Source organism: Paroedura picta, chromosome 5 (genome assembly GCF_049243985.1).
Source record: "Paroedura picta isolate Pp20150507F chromosome 5, Ppicta_v3.0, whole genome shotgun sequence".
In the NCBI taxonomy this organism is placed as follows: Eukaryota; Metazoa; Chordata; class Lepidosauria; order Squamata; family Gekkonidae; genus Paroedura; species Paroedura picta.
Window position 1 is genome coordinate 64,739,295 of NC_135373.1, and position 26,898 is coordinate 64,766,192.

At 41.7% G+C, this 26,898-nt stretch overlaps 1 protein-coding gene across 7 annotated transcripts in view; it reads right to left on the bottom strand.

Moving 5' to 3' along the window:
* Positions 1–26,898, bottom strand: part of PLXNB2 (plexin B2) — a 405,779-nt gene that overhangs the window by 162,945 nt on the left and 215,936 nt on the right. For 3 of the 7 annotated variants that reach the window (XM_077338327.1, XM_077338324.1, XM_077338325.1), the window contains 2 exons: positions 17,110–17,167; positions 16,027–16,082 (listed from right to left, as the gene is read on the bottom strand). The exons of 2 other annotated variants lie outside the window; for them this stretch is intronic. In XM_077338327.1, coding sequence (XP_077194442.1) covers positions 16,027–16,061 — 35 coding nt within the window. In that variant the 5' untranslated portion in view covers positions 16,062–16,082; positions 17,110–17,167. The remainder of the gene's footprint in view (positions 1–16,026; positions 16,083–17,109; positions 17,168–26,898) is intronic. 2 more of the 7 variants (XM_077338329.1, XM_077338330.1) reach the window with 1 other exon arrangement.

Sequence of the window (26,898 nt, forward strand, 5' to 3'; positions counted from 1 at the left end):
ACATGTTTTGCAGCTCAAATAAAGTAAGTATTTCTGACAAGTTTATGCAAAGCAGACAAATTTGGATGATTAATTCAATTGCACAATTGTGAATCTTTAGCACAGGAATGAAATGGAAGAGACCTATGCACTTATAAATGCATGCAAGTTTGCAGGCTTTATCAACTGTTTCGGCATGCTCACTAAGGCCTTCATTGAACTGCCTATTCCTTTCATAATTCAGATTTGCCAGTATAACAGCCAAATCTACAACATTTAGCATTTAAATTTAAGTGAAACATTTATTCTCTCCTACCCACTGTCCATCTTTTTAAAAAGAAGTTTCCACTGAATATATTTTGGAAATTTTTAAAAACATAAACACTTTAATATCTTAATTAGTTTGGGTTAATTTAATTGGAGTGCTCAAGAACATTTTGCTGAAATTTCAGCCACGCTTACAATGGTGCTGATGAAGCTTTCAGAAGTAAACCTCCAGAATAGGTAGCCATAGGTCATCATGTATAGGAAGGTTTCTGTTTTGCAACTCAAGATACCACCAGCATATTTACATGCAAATATGCAAACCACGCTTTGCTTACCTTTTACCCTCTCTTCTTCCTTTCCCACCTCCATTAGCCCACAGATAATCAAGAGCTCTCTCAGGGATAACAGCAAGGAAGCTTCAAGTCTGCAGCATGCATTTTTCTAAATGTTGCCATGGTGATCTCCAGAATGTTGATCCCCTGAGAAATCAACTCAAAATTCAGAGCAAACTGGGGCAGGGCAGATAAATGACACCGATGCAAAAGGCAACCCAGGAAGACATTATGCTTTGGGGGGGGGGGGGGTGTATGGCTAAGAAATAGAGTGGCTACATGAAATAACAGTGACATTAAGAATGTAAACACGAACAGCCCAGACATGACAGAAGTGCAATCTAGTAGATCAATGCCAGACTAATGGTGAAGATGGAGGTCTGGTATTTCACATATACAGGCTTAAATTACTTATTTAATAGCTTCCTCAGTTTGCCTCTCTATTTTATTTATAATATAATATATTTTCTTCCAAAAGCCTCAGGGAAGCATACATGGAGCTGTTCCATTTAATCAAAAGAGACAAGTTAGGCTGAGGCAGAGGCCTGTCCAAGGCTACCTAATTACGTCAGTTCATCAGTAGAGCAAGGATTTGAACCCAGGGATTCCTAACATTCCAAGGTCCCTACTTGCTGTCTCTGCATGGGGCAGCTATTTTTTGCATGTTTTATCAAACCAAAACCTTGTACCAATAGCAGCTAATTTTCACTTGAACTGTTTTGTTTCTTTTTGAATCTTTCATCTTTCTAACCAGCCACCCATTACATGTAAGTGCTAACTCTGTCAATTTGTGACAGGGCTCATGCCCACCCTTTGAAGAAGAAGAAGAAAAAGAGTTGGTTCTTATATGCCGCTTTTCCCTACCTGAAGGAGGCTCAAAGGGGCTTACAGTTGCCTTCCCATTCCTCTCCCCACAACAGACACCCTGTGAGGCTGAGAGAGCCCTAATATTACTGCTTGGTCAGAACAGTTTTATCAGTGCCGTGGCGAGCCCAAGGTCACCCAGCTGGTTGCATGTGGGGGAGCACAGAATCGAACCTGGCATGCCAAATTAGAAGTCCGCACTCCTAACCACTACACCAAACTGGCTCTCATGTTCTGCATCAACTCCTCGCTTTCCCCCTACATTGAGATTGAAGCATTGGTCTTACCTGAAGGTTTCTTCTCTTCAGTGGGGTGAAGGTTAGGTCACCCTTCTGCTTGCTCAGGTTGTTGTTGTTAGGTGCGAAGTCGTGTCCTACCCATCGCGACCCCATGGACAATGATCCTCCAGGCCTTCCTGTCCTCTACCATTCCCCGGAGTCCATTTAAGTTTGCACCTACTGCTTCAGTGACTCCATCCAGCCACCTCATTCTCTGTCGTCCCCTTCTTCTTTTGCCCTCGATCGTTCCCAGCATTAGGCTCTTCTCCAGGGAATCCTTCCTTCTCATGAGGTGGCTAAAGTATTTGAGTTTCATCTTCAGGATCTGGCCTTCTAAGGAGCAGGGCTGATCTCCTCTAGGAAAACTCAGGTAGGGCTATTCATATTCAAATTGTTTTGAGTGGCCTTAATGGATGACCATAGGCTGGCCTTCCAGTTTTTTACAAGCTTCGTCTTACAGATCTGTATTTGTATTTTGCCTTGCAGTTCAAGGTGTTTTTGTTGTTGCTTTTTGGTGGGAAGTGGACGACTTTGCCCCACTGAAGAGAAGAAACATTCAGGTAAGATCAATGTTTCATTCTTCTTCAGTGGGGGAAGTCATCCACAGATGGTTAGTTATGCCCAAGCTAGGCTCCCTAGGATGGGAAAACAAACAGCGCATGGGCACCATCTGATATTCTGCCACCTGTTGGAGCATTCTTTTGCCAAAGGCTGCTTCCTCCAAGGTTGATTGGTCTATCTTGTAGTGTCTAGCAAGGGTCAAAAAAGACCACCATATTGCATCTCACATGCCTTGTAGTTGCATTGTTTCAGCCAGAACACAATGGTGGCCTCCCCAAATTCTTGGTGCTATGGGAAATGAATAGGGCACCCTAAGGGATGCTGTCCTGTTCAGGTATACGCATAGATCCCAGTACATGTCTATGGCATGCCATTCCTTCTCCTTCTGGTCCTTCGGTTTGGGACAGAAGGCGGGCCATACCCAACTATGGGTCTGGTGGAACACTGAGTTCCCTTTGGGGATAAAGGAAAAATCCATGAATAGCATCACAAAATCTTTTTGGAAGATGAACAGCTCCTTTTATGAGGACATTGCTTCAATTTCTGACATTCCTTGCTATGGTCACTGCCACTAGGATGGTCACCTGAACTGTGTTTGTTCACTGATGTCATCTGATCCAAGTATGGCTGGCCAAGGCAAGTCACCATTTGGAGACACACCTCCGGATTGAGACTCCATTCCTCAGGTTCAGGTTCTGCCTGCCTAGCCAATCCATCTATAAGTTGGTGAGTCTTCTGATGTGTTCTGCCTTGAGGTCCACAAGGTTTAATTTCACCCATAGTAGCAACTTCATTGCCTTGGTAAACAATAACTATGATCTTGTTATGTCCTGTTGACTGATGTGGGTCTTGGTAGACATGTGTCTTGATAGACGTATGAGAATATGACAGCTCCGCAGGTGATGCTGAAAAGCCTGCAGGGGTCTCAAACTGTTCTTCAAGCCAGCTTCAGTGGTGCTTGGCCTTGGCTGAAGTCCACTGTCCCTGCACAGTGTGGCCTTTGCAGTGCCCCCCCCCCCAGCCACTCTTGCTGGCATCTGTTGTGATGTAGAAGGTACAAAGTCCCCTGGCCAGGTTTCCAGCGACCATCCATCATCGCAGCTGTCTTTGGGCTTGGTGCCTCTTTACAACTATCCCCTACTGGTAAGGTAAGAGAGTCCATTGCAAAGGCCTGGAGTGAAAGTGATCCAGTGGGATCATGTCTGTTGTGGAGATCAGCAGGCCCTGAATGACTGCCTGGTGCATGATGGTAGCTGCACTGCAGGCTAGGACTTCTTGGGTGAATCTGGCAATCTTTGCTCCTTGAGAGGCAGGAAGATCATGGCTTGTGCTGTGTCGATCCTGGCCCCGAGGCAGATCAGGTCCCTAAGCATCAGGTAACTCTTGGGAGATTACCTGGAGGCCATGGGATTCCAAACAGTTGATGGTGTGTGCCATGGACCTCTCTGCAGCCAGGAAATCCAGAACCCAGATCAGAACAAGAGCCCAGATACAGGAGATCTGTACCTCCTACTGCCTCAATCGGGCCCTGAAGGCCCCCTGACTTTGTTGAAAACCCTGGGGGAGATGACCGTCAAAGAGTAATAGTATTCCTGGAATGTAAAGTGTAAGCACTCGTGTGATACCAGGTGGATAGGAAATTGCAAGTACCACATTATGGGGTGCTATAACATTCTAGATTGTAGGGCGTCAAAGGGAATTCCATACTGAAATTCCATTGCTTGACCCACCAATTGAGGGCCTTCTGATTTAGGGCCGGTCTCCCATCCACAGGGGGCTCACAAAACAGGCTTCTTCATGAGGTGGTGGAGAGACTGGGTAGCCATCTGATAGAGAGGCTGATTCTGTGAAGGTTCAAGGGGGTGGCAGGTTACAGTGGATGAGCGATAGGGTTGTGAGTGTCCTGTATAGTACAAGGGGTTGTACTAGATGACTCAGGGAGTCCTTTCCCACTCTATGATTCTATGAAAAATTCATACTGAAATAATCATTAGACTTTAAGGTGTCACAAATTTTTTGCTTTATTTATTTTGATGGACTAACATGACAATCAGTCTCTACAGAATACTTGTAGGACCGCATTATTGTTTGCATGCAGCAGTCAAGCAATAAGATTACTGCATCTGTATTCATTTTTACATGTCATACAATTTAGATTATTCTATAAAATGTAGACAGACCGAGTCATCATATCTCTACCACAGCAACCTGTTCAAGAACTTGCAATAGTACTGCTTTGCCCTCTAGCAACCAAGCTTCTCTTAAACATGTGCCTCAAGATGAAAAGAGAAAGAAAAATAAAACAGGGAATTAAAAATGTCTGTTCAAACACACCCATGCTGACAAGTGATGAGTTAACACTTTCCAGATTTATCTGAGGGAGAAGCTACTTCACTTCTTTTGACTGACTGCAAAAAAGTTTATGAAAACTGAAAGGAAATCTACCATAATAAATAGAAAAAAACTAGTAGACTGTCTCTTGCCTAACCAATTTATGAACATCTGGAGAATGTTCCGGAAGGCATGGGAAAGCAAGAGCTGAATGAAGCTACTTGAGAACTACACTGTTAGCTGCCCTAAATTTTTGGGAAGAAGACTATGGCATAACCGGCCTGAGCCTCAGAGGAGGGCGATATACAAATATAATAAAAAACAAACAAATAGTGCAGCCTGTCACTCAAACACAAACATTTTGCACTGCACAGTTGACTTTCACAAGGGGCCAAAATTGTGCTTCCTAGGTTGCCACTAACAACATTTAAAAATCTTATGAGAGCTCTGCCCTCCAGAGACCAGAGAAGGGTAAGGGCTCCCCAAAGTATCATGCTGAGCTTCACAGACACCTGGAAAACAGCAAACGGTTTTGGTAATTTCAGGATGTGTCTAAAGTTAATATAGATACCCCCTACTTCCAGCTCAAGTTAAAATCTTGCATCTTTGCATCCTTCTGTATGTTCCCCTGGCCCCAAATACAGAGATGTGAGAACTTAATCCTTGCTACTGTCATTACTAATCCCCCTAAGGTTTCTAGTAACTACTAACTAAGCTACCTATGTGCCCTGAAGGGACAGCCAAACATAAGATGCTAATGTCATCCCTTCCCAAAGAGACCTCTAATGGCCTAGGACGATTTTTGTTATTTTGTTTCATCTTTTAATAATTTTAATTACAAACTGCTTTGATATTGCAAGCCTACGAGAGTGGCGAGTATGGGTGCGGCAAACAAATAATTCTGCATACAATGTAGTTATTAAGGTAACATACTTAATTCAAAACACAGTAAATGTTATCCAAGTGAGCAGGATAGCTCCAGAGCTTTCCAAGTCATTTTGATTAGTTAATGTACTAGAACAGTGGTCCCCAACCTTTATTAGGCTGGGGACCGGCAGGGCATCAGGCCGCGCCCGCGGGGACCGCGCCCGTGCGGGCCACGCCCACGCATCCGGCCGCGTCCGCAGGCCGCGCCCGCGGATTGGGCCGCACCCGCGGGCCATGCCCGTGGATCGGGCCGCGCGGGCGCGGCCTGCACGGGCGTGGCCTGCACGGGCGCGGCCCGGCCCTGATTCCCTCTCCCCGCCCTCCCCGCAGTAAGAAGCTTCCCGGGCCGCAAGCTTGCGGCCTGGGAAGTTTTTTACTGCGGGGGGGCGGGGAGAGGGAGCCGCGGCCCGGCGCCATGGCCTTTGCGGCCCGGCGTCGGGCCGCGGCCCGCAGGTTGGGGACCACTGTACTAGAAAATGCAGTTGTAAAGTTTCATTCCCATTAACCAATAGAACTTTTTAACCTTTGGCCTAATTAAACCCTGCATGACTGCCAGCAGTGATTTATTTATTTTCACCAGTGTTGTGTTCTCTATATATATTATATAATAACTAAAAATACAAAAAATATATTGGTAGGGTCAGCATTGCTTATGAGGTTCTAAGCTGAAAGATTCCCAGACAGCTGTTTCCTACAATGCTGACAACTACCATTCTTTGCAGCCATGGCTGATGCTGAGGTATCTCAATGACTATTCATTCGCTGTAACTATACAGAAATTTTAAAATCACTGGTAGGCCAGTGTTAGTTTTTTGCAATGAGTCTGCAGAACTCACCTATCACTTTTTGTGAGCTTTCTGATGGCTAGTGTTTTAATCCCGCATTTCCCCTAACCTGTTAAGAGTCACCAGTAGACAGCTTTTTTTGGGAGCTTCTCATTTCCATACTACTCTCATAACCCTAAAGTCAGTGCCTTAACCGTCAGTACCCTCACCACTGATAATTAGCACCTCATCAAGGAATGTCAAGCCCTTTGTTGGGTTTTTGGGTTACAATGTGGGAAACAAATATTCTCATGGGACAGATGTCACTTCTATGGGGCAGAACTATTCACTGTTTTTTTTAACAGGACAGCTGCCAATGAAGGACACCCTCCATTCAGCTGCTCCTATATGTTTTAATTTAAATCATTTGTACTCTGGCTTTCTCCTCAACAGGAACCCAAAGTGATTTACATTGTTCTCCTCTTCTCCACTATATCCTCACAATAGCTGTGTGAAATGGATTAGGCCAGTGATGACAAACATACAGCCCATGAACCAGAATGGCTCTCAAGCAACTGGTCATAACCTTGGTTTACAGATGACAGAGGCTGTGCATTATGACACCCATCCAGTCCTAATGCTGGTGAAAGTGGGAGGATGATCACCAGAGAGATTCTATAAGGAAATACTATAGGAGTGTTTATATTTTAAGCATTCTTGTATTTTGAGTGTCCTTTAGAAAGTTTATATATCCAGTTCTTGGAATTACATCTTGTGGCACACATGGCTTGGCCTGACAAAGTACATTCATGTCAGATGTAGCGCTCATAGCAAAAGAGTTCAACACTGATTGGGTTAGGCTGAGCAAGTGACTGGCTTAAGGTCACCCAGTGAACTTCCATGGCACAAGTGGTGATTGGAAACCAAGTTACCCAGATAGTAGTCTGATGCTCTTAATTGCTATACCACACAGATTCTCTTTCTGTCTTTATTATATACTTGCAACACATTTATTATTGAAAGTCCTAGCTTTCTATGTTGATAAGAATGGAGGAGGACAGGATTACTATTATGGCACTTGCATTCTTGTATCTGTTTTATTTATGAAGAACTTTAGAAACCCTTCAAGATGATGCGGAGGTTATGGAGGGTGTGATCATTCTTGGCAGATGCACTTAACAACTTAAGAATGATCTTCTTTAAGCCAAATAAAAATAACCTCTGTCATTTAAACATAAGGATATATAGACGGGGAACATTTTGTGCACAAAGTTATTGGGTAATCTAATTTAAAGAGTATAGTGAACAGAAATACATTGAAATTCAATGACAAGGCAGGCAATTACATCTGAGATGGCTATTGGGTCGAAGGCTTCTGTGGTCACAAGAAGACTGGTGTTGCTGTGGAGGAAGGGGAAGGAGTGGGGGTCATCCAATGTAGTTCCCAGGGCAAGAATATTGTGGCACAGAAGACAGACTGCAGGCACTCAGATACTGCCTTTTGATACCTTCACACCATGTTTCAGATAGTAAATTCTTGTCTGCACCAGCCAAAAACTCAATGCTCTTTCCCAAATAAAGCTTTGCAACAGTAACATGTAAATTATTCATTAAACGTTTTTTATCCTAATCAGGGAGCAGGGATATTACATGTGCCCCCCCTTTGTTTTAAGTCATTTTAGTTTCAGTATATACACACACTAATCTTGAAATGCTCATCAAGTAAAAAAAAATGTCTTTTGTAAAATGTGTTAATCAGAAATGCATAAAAGTGACAGTTTTAAGCCCTAGGCATTTTTTCATATTTAACAGCGAGATGAAACCAAAGGAAACGAAATAAGGAGGTGGTATATTCAAAACAAACCAGCATGTTAATATAATCTGTTCTGATCCATAATTAGAGCTTCAGGTCCATACCTGTTCACATCAAACAACAGACTAAATGGCTCTGTCAATGAAGAAAGAGAAATGCTGACAGCCCATAAGAGAGAGTCTACCATGGCCATAGAAACCGGGTTCTGGGAGCCTATTCCAGCTTCTTGAACTGATCTTAGCTCTTTCATTCTCTCTCTCTCTGCCTAAAAGGGTCAGCATATGAACACCCCAATGTCAGGGCTTCAAAAACTGGGAATCAGTGGCCACAAAACAGTCTCAAAGTGTTCCTGAGATATAAAAGTAATATTTTCATGTGAGGGAATATTTGAACGATTCCTACAAAATGTGGTAAAAGGCCTGATTAAATCATTGCTCTGCTTATTAAAGCCCATATGTGCACTTCATTACACGTGGTTAGCTTCACATTTAAAACCTATAAACAAATGGTTTACTGGTGAGTTACCACATTATATATATGGACCAGTGACTACATTTTAATAGGAAGCCAGTCACATGAAAATTCAACACAGATAGGTTACTTCACACAACTGTCATCATGTCTGAAACAAGGCTAGCCTAGGATTATGGAAGGTGCTCATATTTTCCCTGCAAGAGATACCCAAAAGTTTGCATTGTACATGTTAGATCACAAGTTGGCATGTAGACATCTATCAAAATGGTTCCAAATGGTACATCTTTACGCAGCCTCATATCTAACTAGATGAAGAGGCCTAATGAGACATAACAGGATGCTTGACATGAAAAATCTAACAGTTCAAGGTAGAGGACATACCTCAGGGACTTCATTAACATTGTGTGAAAACCACTTCTCACCTTTCCTATAAACCAGATAACCTGGATTCTGCTAGCTGCAGGCTTTCAGATTCAGAAGATTTAATTTGGCCTTCATTCCTGACTGATTACTCTTCACAGACCTCTTGACCAAAAATAGTGCATTTCAGATGCTGCCTCTGACCTTGCACCTATACAATTTCACTCTATAGTGTATGTCCACTTTATTCCCATTGACTATAATATATACAAGCAAACAAAACCCCACTTCCTGCTAGAGCTGCCCAAAATGGGATGGAGATGCCTCAAAATTTGAAATCCAGACAATCTCAACCACTACTTCAGCTATGCCATTGAGTTTAGCTGAGATTCCTGTGGCATCCAAGTTTTCCCCTTCTAAAAAGTGGTCGTTCTTTCAGCCAAGGTACTACTTTTCCTCTTTGATTTTGTTTACCGTTTCCTACCTCCTCCTCTTCATTTCAAAAGACCATAAGGCAGTGAACACAGCATGAAAAATCAACAGCCCAATTTTACCTTGATAAACAGGCTATTTGCAAGGCATCAGAGTACTTTTAGATACACACATTTAATATGTTAACTACCAGCCATTTTAGTAAACTGCATATTGAACATTCCCAATTATTTAATAAATATCACAACTCATTAAATTTGCTAAAGCAATACAGCAAAGCAAAAAAGTAAAAAAAAAGTCATCTACACTCAGCCTGATTGTGCTGATGATGCAACTGAACTGTGCCAAGAGTGCAGGAAATACAGCAGAAAATACAAGATAAAAACTGTTGCCAATGACATGAGATATCTGTCAATATAGTATCTATTTCTTTTTACTTCAAAGCTCTCTCTGCATCCACTCTCCATAGATCTTCCCAGTTCCCATATGTATTTGGTAGACATCATGCCTCTTTGCTATGCCAACAACAAATCATTTCTTGTGCACAGATATTGAAGGGATGCGCCCCAGGGAACTACCACACCATGACATTTTAAAAAAGGTTTTAGGCTCTGATTCCTTCCACCTGCTCTCTTGATCCTGAATGTATAACTATGTTTCAACACTGATCACTATAGACCTTATAGTGCTAAGGACAAGTTCACAAAACGTGACCCATATCAGGTGATATGATCATACCAGCTGCAAAGCCCATTGATAAGAACGGGCTTTTAAAGAGTACTCCCCGTCAGGTACCCGGCTGCTTTCCAGGCCGCTGGGAAGCGCCAAGGTGGTGGGTGGGGTGGTAGGGGAGAGGTAGAGTTTCCCGGGGGCCTGGCAAGTACACCCGGTGCCTCTGTGAGGCCCTGGGTGTGCTTGCCAGGCCCCCGGGGAGCACTCCCTCTCCCCCCACACACACACCCCTTTCCAGGCCTTTGGGAAGCACTACCTCTTCCCCCCCCCCCCCAGCTGGATGGCTTCCCGGAGACCTGGAAAGCACACCCGGAGCTTCTGCGAGGCTCCGGGCATGCATTCCAGGCCTTTGGGAAGCGCTACCTCTCCCCCCTCCCAGGCCAGATGGCTTCCCGGAGGCCTGGAAAGCACACCCGGGGCCTCTGCGAGGTCCTGGGTATGCTTTCCAGGGTCTTGGGAAGCTCTCCCTCTCCTCCCCCCCCCGTGGCTGCACCTCTCACCTGGGGTCTTGGACATGGAGCGGTGGAGTCACAGACGTGCCTGCCTCTAACAGGCAGGCACATCTGTGAGGCAAGGGGTGAGGGCTTGTTGAGGGAGTGAGGACGGGAGCTGTAGGGGCAGGGCCAATCAGGGTGCAGCTGGCTGCACTCTGATTGGCTCTGAAGAGGCCAGACTGTTCATCCCCCAAGGCTGTTTTCACAATTATTAAGAGGCACCAAATGGATAAGATTTGGTCATGTTGACCTCCCCCCACCAAATGGCCAATGATGGACTGGAGGGGCTGGGAAGGGAAGGGGCCCTGGGAGATTGACTCAAGAGGGGTGGCCTATAAATGTAAATATAAATAAATAAATGACTATGCTACTTCTGGAATTTCTGGAAGCCTGAAGAATGTTTGAGATTTCTCAATGGTAAAAAGTTGTGAAAGGCTCCTCTAGCCTACAAAGCCTTCCTCTGACTGAAATGACTCTTCTAACAGTAGAACAGGAATACTTGGTGGAAGTCACATAACCACAGCAAAATACTTGTAAAAGAATAGCCTTGGGACAGGCAAAGCAAGACATCTATACTCCAATCAAAGTATTGCCCTGTTTTATGCCACTTCTGGTATGGTGACTCAACTCCCTGGAAGAAAAGGGAAAACAAATCTATCTTAAAGAGAATGTACTTGAGACCATCTTAATTTTTTTGCTGTATGTTTTAAACAAAGAAGACTCTTGTGATACAGGACTTCTCTGGATTAGTTGAACATACTCCTGGGGGAACTGATAGTTACTGTATGGTGGCTCTATACAGAATGAAGGAATTTTGAAAGCTTGATGTTTCCCCCCACGTCCCGTAGACAGAAGAAGCTCCTGCTGCAGATGTCTTGCCTTCTGTCCTAAAGGTCAGCTAAGTGGAAGTTTTCTATGGTAGGCTAGATATCAGATATGGCTTAATGTCCTACTATCCCAGACCCACTGCCAAATAGGACACAAGGCAATCAGAAATGGGTTTAAATAATTTTTAAACTAGTTGATCAATGCCATTATCCTAATTTTTAAGAGTGGGCTGATCAGATGGCTACAGAGTGTTATTGAAAACATATGACACATTCAGTCACCACAGTATGAGGACTGCAATGGGTTTGAGTCCACTTGGTATAATGTACTTGTGTTTGTCTGTGCAGGTGGCTTTATTAGACTGATAATATTACTACCTTCTGTACTCCTTCCCCACTGCTTCATGTCCCTTTTCACTTTTAACACTAAGTTTAAACTGATTTTAAACACTAAGTCTAAACTATAGTGTAAATTCTCAATGGAATTAATAGATGAAGAACTTACATTCAGGCTTATAGTGTGATATTGACTCCAAGCACTTTGAATAATTTTGATCTATAAGATGTCATTTTCTTTATGTGCAACTTTTAACAACGCATGCAGAAAAAGCACAGAGGGGAGTCGAAGGCCTGTGGCAGGAGAAACTAGAAAAATCACCACCACCACCCATTAGTAGAAAAAATGTATTAATTTTCCAATTGTGACTTAATTGGGACACGTCATAATCCCACATCAGTACATTAAGGTAGGGAATATTAAAAATATTCCTTCACAAGCTCTCCTTTTATCCTGGAGGTACCATTGAAAATTAATTTTATCTATCCTAAGAATACAGACATTTATTATGGATATGTCTAGAAATTTGGATAAAAACAGACATATATAGGATGACTGACAGGATATGGCAGTTTCTGAATGTAACATACCAAATATACCTTCTGGTATTTTGTCTAAATGCCCAAATACAACATGTCAAAGTTACGCCCATAAAAGAAGAGACCAAGGTTGTGGTTAACTGCTGATTAGGTCTTTTTCTGCCACCAGGCACTTCACTTACTCTGAGTTCTTCATAAGAAAAAATAAGATCTGCAGTGGAGAGTTAATGTATCCATGTATGCTTTCCATAATATAACTCTGTCTCTTGGCAGTTCTATAAATCAGTGGTCCCCAATTTTTTATCACCGGGGACCACTCAACGCCGGGGACCACTCAACGCCTTTTACTGAGGCCCGGTGGGGGGGGTAGTTTACTCCTCTACTCTCAACCACTGCCCTAAGGCCCTTTGATCACTATGGTAATGTTTAAACATCCCTTCAAAATAAGATACAGAAATGCCTCAACAATGAAGTGTGTTGTAAAGGGCCGGGGGGGGGGGGAGAAGGCGTCCTTCGGGGCCCACCTCCAATTAGTCGAAGGACCACATGTGATCCGAAGCCCACAGGTTGGGGATCGCTACTATAAATCAAAGGAACAACAAAGACAGTTGATTCAAGAAGAAATCATCTCACTGTCACTATGGTATTAAAATCTTGTTTAAACACATTACAGAACTACTTAATAACTAGTATGCTTTCAAGAAGCAAAACATTGAGTTTTAATGTTTAATTCACAGCTTGAAAGTCATTTTCATTTTGGGGCTAGCACTAGTTAAGACACCTGTAAAGAACATTAATTCTTCAACAGTGCAAACAAAAGAAGTTAATACATATTAATTTTCCTATGTGTGCATTTGGCCTAGACCTGACATAGTTACAGCAGGACTCAGGAGTCTTTGAGAACCACGTAAGTGAGGCTTACAGTTTTTCTAGGTCATACTTAAAAAGATAAAATTAAAAAACAGATTTTGCAACATGGCAGCACTTCAAACTAGTCTAAAATTAAAAACCCCTTCCCAATAAAACTCTTTACCATGAACGACTTTACTTGTTTGAATGTCAAAAAAACAAGCAGAAAATCAAACAAGGTGTTATGGTTAAAAATAATCTCTGTTGTCATATAGAAACACTGCTGCAATGTGACAACCACTATTAAAAATTCAGTCAACCATGCATAATGTTGCTTGAAATGGGATCAAAATCTGTGCACTCTGAGGTTCTTTCTCTTCTTCCTATTTTCAAAAGACTTTGCAGAGACAGAATACAAAGCTACAATATTTATGTAACACAGCTCAATTGGATTTTTCCAATTCACATAACTGTGACTCTGTGCAGAACCTAACAAGTGTTCTTTCCCATAGACATGATTTGTTTTGGTATAACTTTGTCTGAAAGCATCTTGATAACTAGCCCCAGTCACTGTAAGAACAACAGTGAGGGAATGCTTTTCCAAACCACCAACTACAACAATAGAGTTTTTACTGAGAATTTTAATAAACTTACATACCTAGCTTATCATACAGCAGACACCAAATGGTACTAAGTCACTTTCATGCACTACAAGTTCCCAGGAAAGCCTTTTCAGTGTGTGGGACATAGCTTTATATTAGTGGATTAAATGTATTAGTAAATGTAATATTGAAAACTGAGAACAATGAATAAATAAAGCAAGACTGCTTCCTATTATTTATCAGAAGGATTGATCTATTACCTTCCTTCCCCTCCCCCAATATAGTGATGCTGGTATTTACTAATTTAGAATAGCTCTGGTTAGTAACTTCTTACTTTTCTATTGTGGCTTTGGTAACAGCCAGAGAAGTAACTGAAGTAGAAACAGAAAATAAGATGGCAGCATGCTATATGAGGAGAAATTCACTGAGATCTTTTCTACACTGTAGTGGTGCACTGGGCCACCGCCAATTGTATGTGATGGGTCAATTAGCCCAGCCGTTTCCCCTGATGGACCAAGTTTGCTCCAGATTTCTGCTTCCACACAGAGGCAGCCAGGGCAGGAAGGCTCCACCACAATTTGTGGGGTGGGCGTGGGGTTTAATTTTCATGAAGGTGGGATTGTGGTCCTACCTATCTGAGGGACCGCTTCTCTGCTTATGTCCCCTGTACGGCTCCTTGCTCTGCGGATATGAATCTGTTGGTTGTTCCGGGCCCCCAGGACAGTCACATGGCCTACCAAACCTGGGGGAATGAGCTCCAAGAATAGCAAAGGGCCCTGATGGAGCTATCAAGGTTCCACAGGGCCTGTAAGACAGAGCTCTTCCTCCAGGCATTTGGTTGATGCTGGGGAGGATGTCCCAGGATTTACGAACTGGTGGTCCCACCTATTGCTAAGCATTATTGCTGGTGAGGTAGATCTTAGCCTGAGTGATATCAGTGGATGGATGCAGTTGGAAATGTGAAATACCTGACTGGAATGGGGAAAGATGTTTGATTCTGCCACCTGGGGGATTGTTAATATGGTTGTGACTATTGGGAGTTTTAACTTGGAAGGGATTTTACTGGAATTGTATTGTTACATTTTATTCTGTTTTATCTTTTTGTAAGCCACCGTGAGTCAACTTTGTCAGGAGAGGTGGGATAGATATAAATTATAAATAAAATAAATAAAACAATCCCACCTTCATGAAAATTTTTAAAAGGTTCAATGCTGTGGGGCATTTTCTGTCTCCTCCAAGACACATAGGAGAGCCTGGCTCTTCTTCATCCACACAGGTGGCCCCCATTGGCTCCCATGGCAGACTGGGGAACAAAGAAATATCCATGTTCCCTTCCCATGGGGCAATGGAGGGCCTAATGCGCGCCAGGCCCAGGATGGGTCTGGGTTGGCACTGTGTAGAAGCAGAGATTAGCCCTGCTGCCCAGTCTTTTCCACCTGTCTGAGAGTAAATTTCACAATTTAACTACAAAGTGAGTGCATTTTCTTCTGTCTATTCTGAACCAACTCTCCATAAACTTCATTGGTTGTCCCAAAGTTCTAGTATTATGGAAAAGAGACAAAAGGCTCCTTAATGTCTATCCTATTACTTTCTCCACATGTTTGCTAATCTGCACAAAGAATGTCCTTGTCCACATGTTTGTTAATCTGCACACCGAATGTCAAAAGGTTGGTGAGGCTGGACCTCCATTTGCAGAAACCATGCTGGATTTCTTCAGCCTTCTTTGTTCTCTATGCACTTGGAGATTTACTAGTCTTCAGTTAACCCAATAGTCCTAAATCTTCACCTCTCGTTACCTCAATTTGACACAATTCTTTAGGCACCCTTCCTGAAAATAGCAGCTCCTGCCCTACATTATACACACTGAAAAGGAACACAAAGAATTTATGCATCTCCTCTGCCATCTTTCTTAAGCAAGAATTTAACTCTCCTGTTATCTAAAGGCCCAAATGCTTGCCTAGCCATATCTTATTGTTTGCCCTAATATTTTTAGCAGTCCCCTCCTCAGGTTCCTTTTTTGCTTGCCTAGGATTGTTAACCATGGAAGCATCCTTTTAGATTTGGTGGTGTCTTTCCTGATTTGAGAGATGCGTTATATCTGGGGGTTAATTACTGTAATTGTAAATAGTTTACAGACATCCTGGAGGGATAAGACTCTCTTAATTCTCTTTTAACATTCTTCAGATTAGTCCCCACATTTTTTGAAATAAAATGTGATTTTCTTTTTACTTGTTGGTACTTGTTTTTACTTGTTGGCAACTTGCCTGTAAATTCTGCAGTTCTCTGGTAAGCTAGACATCCCCTATAGCTTCCGCTGTCTCTATGGAAGTCAAACAAATGGCAAGAAACCAAACATGACATCAAGTTAGTTCTGACCCTCAGGAGAAATAGACCCTATCTACGCTTTAGAGGAAGGGACTCAAATTCTCTTGTGCTTACAGCTGGAAGATTGTACGTTCAAATGAATGAATGCCAGAGTATGGAATGGATAATTTGGTGCTTTTTGAAAAGATGATGCAAAACGCCAGTGAAATATAAAATGGCAGGGAACCATGGGAAAACAAATACAACTAATTAATGAGTTATGTAGACTTCATGGATAATTACTGAAAATCAAGGCTCTGTGCTCTCTATGATCATTTATCTGGGACAATAGCAATAAATGAGTACAGAGACAAGCATGGGAGCAATTATTTGGTGAAGCTCAAAAACCCCATGAGATTGAGTGGAGGGAAGAATTTTGAATGGGATTCTCAGTATTCAAACAAGGATACATATCTAACTCACCCCCCATTCTTACAATCTGCAGACTGCTGCAAAATAAGCCCATAAATATACCTGTTAAATTTAATAATTCATTGTGGCCACAGAATTTTATTTTTAATCTGGCCATGAATTTGGGTTGTCTTGTTTAAAATAAAAACAAAAAAAAAGATTTCAAATTACAGGCCTGCTGCATACACAGTGGGGATTTCTTCTTGAACAGAAAATGAATCTTAATATTTAGCCTTCCTATCTCAAACGTGCATGTTTGCTGCATAGTGTTTAGTAGAGTTCTCTTACAAATTGATAAGAGAGAGCGCAAAACATTCTAGCACAGCAAAGTGTTTGCACCTATTCCAATTGTAATCTTAAATGTGTTTTAAAATTGATACATTCCTGTGATGTCAGTAAAAGTTAAAGAAGCCTGGAGTACTTTCTCCAAACCACCTTTCTCGGGCAATTTAGAACGATCTACACACCACTCAACAAAAAAAAGTTCCTCCACTGCTTTGAGATTTTAAAAATGAACATTACATTAAGTAGCAGAAGAACCAATCTAGGTTCTCTGTAGCAAAAATACATACGTTCACTTGTTTTTCCTCCACTTCTCTAAGTTTCCACAGGCGTCTTTCTGCTTTTTACCTAGTAAAGAAAAAATATGAATAACAAAAGCATGAAATCGTGTATCAGACCCCTTCATTGAAAAAATACAACAGGAAGTAATTTTTAGGAAATCATTCTATTGAACAGCTATACAAAGTCAGTTGAGGGATGGAAATATAATTTCAGACAGTTACTCATGTGGAGTACTAGATTTACTACTACAAACACATAATCTGTTACTACTTTTCTGAGAAAGGCATATGAGTCATAACAGATTTGTTGCTTAAACCACAATTATTTACACAGCACCTTGTACACACATTTACCTGCCTTATACTGAATCAGATCCTTGGTCATAGAATCATAGAGTAGGAAGAGTAATCCAATCCAACCTCCTGCACAACACAGGAATTCACAAGTACCTGCCTACCCACAGTGTCCCCAATTTCATGCCCAAATGATCCCACACACAAACACAAAAAATCTCCAGAATCCATCCTGGCCTGGAGGAAATTCACCTACAATCCCACAGTGGTGATCAGCTATTCCCTGGATATGCAAGGAAGGGCCACAAGAGACAAGCACTGGGACAGCCCTTCCTGTCCACCCACTCACAATCTGCCTAAATTCATAATATCAGCATTTCTGTCAGATGAAGGAGAATCCACCACCTCCCGAGGAAGCCTGTTCTACTGAGGAACTGTTCTGTCAGGAACTTCTTCCAGATGTTTAACTGAAAATTCTTTTGAAATAATTTCAATCCACTGGCTCTGGTCCAACACTCTTGGGCAAAAGAAAACAACTCTGCTCCATCTTCTTATGATGGCCATTCAAGTATTTGAAGATGGTCTATCACCTCTTAGCCATCTTCTCTCCAGGCTAAACAGACCAAGCTCCCTTAACCTTTTCTCATAGGACGGTCTCCATGCTGGCTCTTAGTAATTACAGCCATCTGCTCTAGCTGCTCAAGGACCGACTGTTTGATTATTTGTTCTAAAATTTGGAAAGCTATAGATGTCAAGCTGATGGGTAAGTAGTTATCCAGATACTCCTTTTCCCCTTCTTAAAGATGGGGACAATATTTGCCTGCCTCCAATCTTCTGGAACTTCACCTGTTCTCCAAGAATTGTCAAAAATAATAGACAGAAGCTCAGAAATTACATCTGCAAGTTCTTTTAGTACTTATGTTCCTTATGTTCATTGTTGTGGCGTGTCTGTATCTTTTTTGAAGGGATGTTTAAACATTACCATAGCGACCAGAGTCAGAGCGTTAGGGCAGTGGGCCTCAGTAAAATTGTCAAGCGTTGAGTGGTCCCCGGTGATAAAAACGTTGGGAACTACTGGTGTGGGTGATGTTGTTAGGTCCAATAACTGTGGCATTGGAGTGTATGTGGCACACACATAGCTAAGTGACAGTGCTAGCACAGGGTTCTCTTCTGGCTCCAGGCCTTTGAGAATGTAGCAACTAATCCTGATTTAGAGGTCTTTGATACAGCACAGAACAAGCTGACCTTACTATAAAACACAAGTGACAGTCAAGCCAATGGTGTTGATGCATCCAAATGTTCCCTGTTTTAGAGAACACCATCACAGACTTTAGTTATATATAAATTGAGGGTGAAAAATGAAGGTACAATAATCAGAAAAATTTAAATATACAAGCAAGTTTCATGACCTTGGTAGATGAAAAACTTGCACTCAGCAAATGATGTGGAAATTATTTTCTGTTGGAAAGGTGCAAGGCATAGAATATGGCCAAGAGTATTTCATTCCATCAGTGGGAGAAACAAATCAGCCAAAATTAAGCTGGACTGTCAAGTCACAGATGGCTTCTCTAAAGATATTTCTAAAAGAAGAGCAGCTAATTCATTTCAAAATCCTAATGGAATGCTGCTTATGAGATTTTGGGTTTAGTTTTAAGTAGGTGCTATATGAAGGACTCGGGCATTTCCAATACCTAGGTGATGACGTAGTATCTAAAAAAAACTGGCAAAGTGAAATCAAATTATTTCACTTCTCACCTAGCAACAGCTGCATTTTGCTAGCTACACATAACAAATATGTAGAATGTTATCAAAAACACAGAGTGGACATTACATGCCATGGAATCACAGACAATCATAGTCCCCCAAATGTGCGCTGTAAGTTCCTGAAGTTTATACATTTGCATTTTCCATTTATATTGCAATTTTCCTATGCAGGTGGCAAGGTGTGGTTAACATGTCATCAGTTAAATGCCAAGTGTTGTGTTTTGTTTTTTTTTAAGTTGGGGTTCATTTTTTTGTAAATACACTCTATTAAAATAAAGCTCACAAAGATGGAACTGTTAGAAACACAGGATGACAAAGCCTGCTGAGTGAAAATCAGTTTGACTTTTGCAAAAGGAAGTCCTGCCTTAGGAGTGCTAATCAAACATTACATGATTTTCTTAATTTGAAAAAAAATCCTTTCTGCATATGAAGGAATTGATGATAAAGTTGTTGCATATTAGGAATGTGTACTCAAACAGAAAACTTAAGGAACCCGAGTTTTGAGCTTTCATTATCTGATTAAGTTTCATTAATTCATGATACAGCACTTGAGAACTCCTGACGAATTCCAGAAGTATTAAGATAAAAGCAGCAGTACCAAACAAATGGTCCCTCTAGTTCAGCATCCCATTTAACAAAAGAACCAAGCAGATATGCCTAGAAGGGAAAGACCTATAAAAATATGCCTTTGCTGATCTCCAGCACTAGTATTTAGTAGGTTATTGTTACTGAACACTAATGATCAATTCTGTTACCGTGGCTAATAGTTATTGCCTCCATTAATATGTCTGATCTCCCTTAAAGCTCACTACCCTAATTAGCATCAAAACATCAAGTGGCAATGAGTTACTCTGTGAATTACAGAATACCTACTGCTGTCTGCTCCACATCCACTGCTCAAATGCAATTCTGTATCATCATTTCTCCCTAGCTTTTAATAAGCAAACCAAAAAAGGAATCATTAAAGGAACTGCTGAAAATAGGTATTGACTAGGGTTACCTGATCTCCACTATAACTGATCTCCAAATGATAGAGATCACTTCACATGGAAAACAAAGCCTCTTTGGAAGGTGGAGTCTATGGCATTATACCACATTGAAGTCCCCCTACTCCCCAAACCTAAACTTCCTTAAGTTCTACCTAAAAAAACCCAAAGTATTTTCCAACCTGGAGCTGACCCTATGTTGCCCAATAATTTCGGAACAGATAATAGGTATTAGTTTGAATCAAAATATGGGCACATTTATACTGAATGTTGCCAAAGTGTTAAAATCACTTCATATAGGCACTCTTGCAGATATCTCTCTATGACTTACAAGCAACTATTCCTTTCATAAAAGATTTTCCAGTTCCTGCAATTTTTAAAAATATAAACCTAGAATCACTACTGCCTAAGAGATAGAATCCATGCCAACATTGTGCTGTGATCATTCTTTTCAGATCACAGGTAGTGTTTGAGAGCTTTTACCTGACAGCATCCTGGCATTCGCTTTATTACACTCACTTTCATCTTCCTGAAGGTGAAAGGTTATCACAAGAATAGGATTAATCCAGGATTCTCACCTTTTTAAAAAAGAAATCTTTCTGGTAGAGCTGGGATTTGAAATAGGATCCAAAGCGAATAAGCTTCACTTGAAGCTGAATAATAAGTGCCCTTCCCCCTTCTAAAGTGAGCAGACTGGAATTGCTACATGAAGTCTTTTATATCAGTGGTCCCCAACCCCTGGGCCGGAGACTGGTACCAGTCCATAGATCAGACGGTACCGGGCCACAGCCCCTCCTTGTCCTCCTCCCCTTCCACTCTGTCGCCAGCTCACCTTTGGTGCTCTCCAGCGGCCGCCATGGCTGGAGCTCCCCCTCGGCATGACACTGCACAGCTGTTGCTGGCAGCGCCCCCAGCAGGTGGCAGAAAGTCAGGTGGAGCAGGGGCTCAGGCAGCGGCGACATCCCTTGGCAAAAGACTACCCCCCCCCCCCGGGCCTCAGTAAAATTGTCAAGAGTTGATCGGTCACTTGTGATAAAAAGGTTGGGGACCACTGTTTTATATGACATATATGAAACTTCTCAAAGCATTTCATCATGTAACTAAGGGCAATAGGCACATACCACACTCTGCATTTTTAAGGCTAAGAGCCCTGTTCTATAGAACCACCCACAAAACTCTTCATTTTCTGTGTGAATTTAGGGCAGATGCTCACAAGCAAATGGCGTCACTCCTTACTGAGTATACAGGCTCACCCCAATTGTTCTCATCATTTTAACAGCAGATTTAGCTTCTATCTTGTTATACTGCTTTTGAATAAACTCTTGAGTTTTGAAAGTAGTTTCATATTTGGCCCAACCATCTTATGTTGGAAAAGAGTAATGGCTCAGTAGTCACAAAATTGCAAAAGCAGCTGGCACAGCAAATTACTTATACAAACTGTAGGCAGAAAACATTAGAGAAAAATATTTTTTTTGCTACCTGTTTATTGAACTTTTTTGCCATTTACTTGCAAAGTAGAAAATCTGGTTTCAGAAAATCACCAGCTATTTCAGCACTCTCTCCCAGGGCACCCGCCATGGCACCCCCCAACAACTTTCCTGGCACCCGGCAAGTATTTTTTTGAAAGAGGGTTATTTGCTTGATTATTTGCTTGATAATGTTTTGAAGACGTTGTAAGCTATCCTGGGGAACTATCTGGATGGAACTTTGGGGAATAAATGAAACATCAACCAACATTAAATAAAATAAACATATGGGCCTCACATCAAATTAAGAGGTTTAAACAGACATCTGTTACTTTCATTGATATGTGCTGGTGGCATACATGCTCTCCTAGTCTAAACACGTATGTCCTTTTTTTAATCAAGGAAAATGACTCCTGATTTGCTGAAATGTCAGTCCCATTAGTGCCTTGAGCCATATATCTCTGAGTCACTCTTCAAATCAAATTACTCTCACAATTTTGGAGAACTGAACATTTTTCTGCTAGGAGTAATTGCACTGCAGTGCACTATTTCTGTCAACCAGTTGGGTCATTTAGGAACTCTAAGAAGACTTCTCTGAGAGTGAAAATACCAACCATATTTTCTTTTGCTTTCATTTTAATTGCTTTATTCAATGTATTTTTATCATACATTTTGACCAAATGGAGCTATCAAAAGATGCAAAAAATATCCTAAAATTCACAGTGGAAAAAGAGATGAACACAGAGTACAATCTTAAGGACACTTTTCTGGAAGTAAGCCTTACTGAGTAGATGTGAATAAGATTCTGAGTAGATCTATTTAAGACAAATCTGATAGAATCAGCCAGTACTAGAACTGTCCTTGAAGATAAAATAGAAGAATCTCAAAATCCCTCAAAAACAAACAGCCATTTTAGTGACATTTTTACAAGCCAACAAGGCTAAAACAAGACCAACTTACCTTGTAATAAAATGTCACTGTCTTTATGCCACCATCAATAAAGTTTTACCCTATACCACTGCCACATTTCTAACTGCAAGGATACAATGTAGATCTTAAGAATACCAGTAAGTTTGTATGAGGGGGCAATTCTTAAAACACTTTAACCAAGTCATTTAGAAATGTGAAGGTCAAAACAAATACTTTGAACTGGAAACCAATCACATTTTCCTTAAGTTAATGATTATCCTATTAATATTATGGCAGCTAAGGGATTTTCTGCACATCCATCTTACTTTGGCTTTTCTTAGCAATAAATCTGCTAGCACTGGAATCAAACTGAGCACAGGGGTTCTGCAAGACCATTTATGCACTGGAGGTTTCATGCCAGGCTGCAGGCTGTAGTTTTAGTCGTAACAGGTTGCCTCACCTCTTCCTGCACCCGCATGGGGAAGTATTTGGCCCGGTGTGCCTCATTCACCCCCAATTTGTGTACCTGCATGGGAGCTGGGGCAGTGAAGTTTCCAGTGCATAAATGGTACAAGTCTTCCGCCCCTCTTCAGTTTCCCAATTGCTATGCCAGTTTATTTTCTTATAGATATGCCTTAAAAATTAGAGGGCGTTTTGAGCAACAGTGCTGTTGCCATCCAGTGGTGTTAGTGTTGTCCATATGCTAGAACATGGGCTTCGCATGCACATGCATGAAAACTACCATAGTGTCCCTATGAAAAAAGGTACTCTTTACATAAAGGGATGTTTAGAGCCACAAACTGGTTTTAAAAGTTTTCTTGCCAACAAACAGCAGGCAAAAGGAGAAGAGTCATTTGATTCCACATCTAATTAATTGCTTTCAAGCAGACATGCAAATGACTTTAGTAGGCCAAGAAGAATCAAGCAGACCAGTGGGGTTTGCTCTGCAACAGTCCACACCAAGATTTCAACAGATAACAAATACACTCCAAACATATCGAAAATCAAATTCCAATGAAAAAGAATCACACTATGTGGGGCAACAAACAGCAAGGCTTTAAACACACACACACAATTTGTCTACACATTGGAATGCTAACTTCTTTCTGTGGAGCAAAAGGGATTATGGCATATCAAGAAAGCCAAACACAAAGGCAAGGAATGAATGAGAACTCCTGTATTCTGAAAGTGCAAGGAAGCAAATGGTCAAGGCAAAAATTGTTGCAATAATCTTGGGAGAGTAATGCTTGCTGGGGAGAGGAAAGGGAAGGCGACTGTAAGCCGCTTTGAGCCTCCTTCTGGTAGGGAAAAGCGGCATAGAAGAACCAACTCTTCTTCTTCTTCTGCTCCTGTGTCTTCTTACAATGATACAGAGATATCTTGCTATCAGGCAATTGTCCCCAAAAATACTAGAAAATTTGCTGACACAAGGGACAAAAATTCCATATTACCGAGGCAAGGGAAAGAGAGCATAGCCATGGTCCCATCAGTAGAAAATGAGAGGAACTCTTTTACATGCAAACAAATGTGACTCATGTTTGATTGCTAGGAAACAATTGGTAGCAAAAACACCAGAAGAAGGGGAAAACGCAAGGCCAAAAGCCCCTGAGAACATGTAGAAGACATGGTCTAAACTGAAGCAGTAAGAAGCCCGAACTAACACAAAAACACAGTGCATTTTTAGCAGAGTTGGTTTTCCAACAGATATCCAGCTAATTGAAGTCACCCATGATCACTGCCCCCCCCCTTTGAGAATTTTGTAATCTGGTCTAGGAGTATCTCATCCAAGTCGTCTGTCTTAGACCGATTATGCACATGGCAGGAACTCTGGGATGGCAGCAGCAGGGCAGCCCCGATTATATATGATGCTGCCACCATCTCAGCCCTGGCCTGGCACAACGCCCCAGAAAACCCGCAGCTGTAGGTGTGAGCAGGGGCTGGGTCGGGCCAGTGCCATTCCCCCAACCTGTGGTGTCCCTGCATGCCACTCCCCATCATTGTGTGTTGAGGTCCCCATTTCCCCCGCTCCCTGTCCCGATGTTGCTGCATTCAGGCAGCATGCCAGGCTTTCCAGCACCAGCATTTTGTATGCATGCATGCACTATGCCAGACAGGCATATATGCCAGAGGATTCCCTCCCCCGTGCATACACGGGAAGCGCCAGGGCATGCTGCCCAGGTGCAATGCCCAGCAGCAGCATGGCACGGCTGCTGCCGTGCATAATGGGTCTTGGTCTATAGAAGACCCCCACAATACCATCATTCTCATTTCCTACTCCTTTTATATTTACCCAAATACACTCAACAAAACTTTCATGCTCAGGTACCTGTATTTCTTTACAAATATACAGATTCTTAACATATATTGCTACACGTCCCCCCTCCATTACTTGTCTGTCCCTTTTGAATAGATTGTACCCCTCAATTCTAGTATTCCAATTGTGAATATTATCCCACCAACTGTCTGTGATTCCTATTAGGTCATAGTTCCCTTCCTCAATTACTAGTTCCTCCTGCTTTTTTCCTGTACTCTGTGCATTAGTGTAGAGACATCGTAATCCAGCCTTGTGTGCCCCATGGTTTTTGAACTTCCTTGTAAGTTAGTAGTTCCCTGCTTATGTGCTGCTGCCTGTAGATTTGCTATCTTCTCATCTTCAGTTCTTACCATCACTAGAAGACTTTCAGATTGTAAAACACAGAGGCCAACCTCCTTCACAGAGTTGTTATGAGGATAAAGTGGACCACAGGAGCCCATATATGCTTTCCTAAGGCCCTTGGTGGAATAGTTACAGCATTATGTGTCAATAGCAGTATTGCATGCCCAGGTCTCTGCAACCATCTCTACAGCAATCTTCGGGTTTCTTCATACAACTGAGCACTGGAATGAAAGGTGCCTAAGAATTATTGAAAAGATCATGTTCTGGTTATGCTATTTATTTTTTTTACAGATTTTAAGCTAGCAGTTCCAAAGTAAAGTCACTAGAAATGTGTGCATTTTAAAATCTGTGGTATGTAATACAGAAAAGGAAGAGTAGAAAGGGACCATTTAAGGACAGCATGTACGGAAGACAGAAAGAGAGTGATTTATAGTAAAGAACACTGTGAAAAAGAGATAAAGCTCAAATAACAGACAAAATGACAGTCAGTGACAGACATATCAAGAACTACCTACATGACAGGAAAAAGTGGGTGATGGAGGAATTTAACGAAGCAGCAGCTTGCTAAAAAGGCGAAGACACCTGTGATTTTGTATTGCATATTCTTTTTGAAGACAGGAAAATATTGAAAGTAAACATGGAAATTTTTCTACTTGTGTATTCCTTCCTTCTCGCATGCGGTGAGCCTACTGAAGACGTCTGCTTTTGAAGCAAACCATTACAGCTGGTCAGTATTTCTGAAATATACACAAAGTTGAATTCTGGTTTGTAGGCTTGAAAAATTTGTGGCTTGAATCTAATTCAAACAATGTTTTCCTGTGAAATTAGAACTCTTCCTGTATTGAGAGGCACATGAAAGGAGAGAGTAGAGGAGTCTACAATGTGCCCCGGGTTTGTTCCTATAATAACACCTTTTTTACTGTTACGAATTTTAGGTTGTGCCAGTTTTAAGGAGGTTGTCGGTTCTATTATGCTGCAGTACACATGTACAACACACACTACACCTCAAATAACTGTTGGCTCTTTTATTCTTGGTGCAGTTCTTGGTGTTGGTATCTGAAAGATAGCTTGGTGTAGTGGTTAGGAGCATGGACTTCTAATCTGGAAAGCCGGCTTTGATTTCCTGCCCCTCCTCCACATGCAGCCAGCTTGAGCTTGCCACAGTACTGATAAAGCTGTTCTGACTGAGCAGTCATATCAGGGCTCTCTCAGCCTCACTTACCTCACAGGGTATCTGTTCTGGGGAGAAAAAAGGGAAACTGCTTTGGGACTCCTTCAGGTAGAGAAGGAGAACCAGCTCTTCTTCTTCTTTTGATAGGACTCTTCTTACGTATGCTAGTAATAAGAAGGTTTGTTCTTACTCCAGGATATGGGCTTACAAGTAAGCCATCCTTTATTTAAAAGTAGCTGAATCCCACTCTGTAATAGAATATTCCCACTCAGATGGGGCTCTAGGCCAATACTGTTTGGATTGGAGCAATGATACAAGAGGACCACAAAAAGAACCACAGGCAAAGAACAGTTTTTTTGCACTTTCATCTATTATTTTCCGAGACAAATTATAGACACCACTTGAAAAAGTACAAGGTTTTAAATAATCATGTTTACTTCACAGTATCAAGTTTTGAGTATTAGAATTATGAATAGAAAAGGCCAAACATGCAATTGCCCTTAAATTTCTTCCATGTAGAAGCCAAACAATCCTATTTTTCTTTTCCCACTT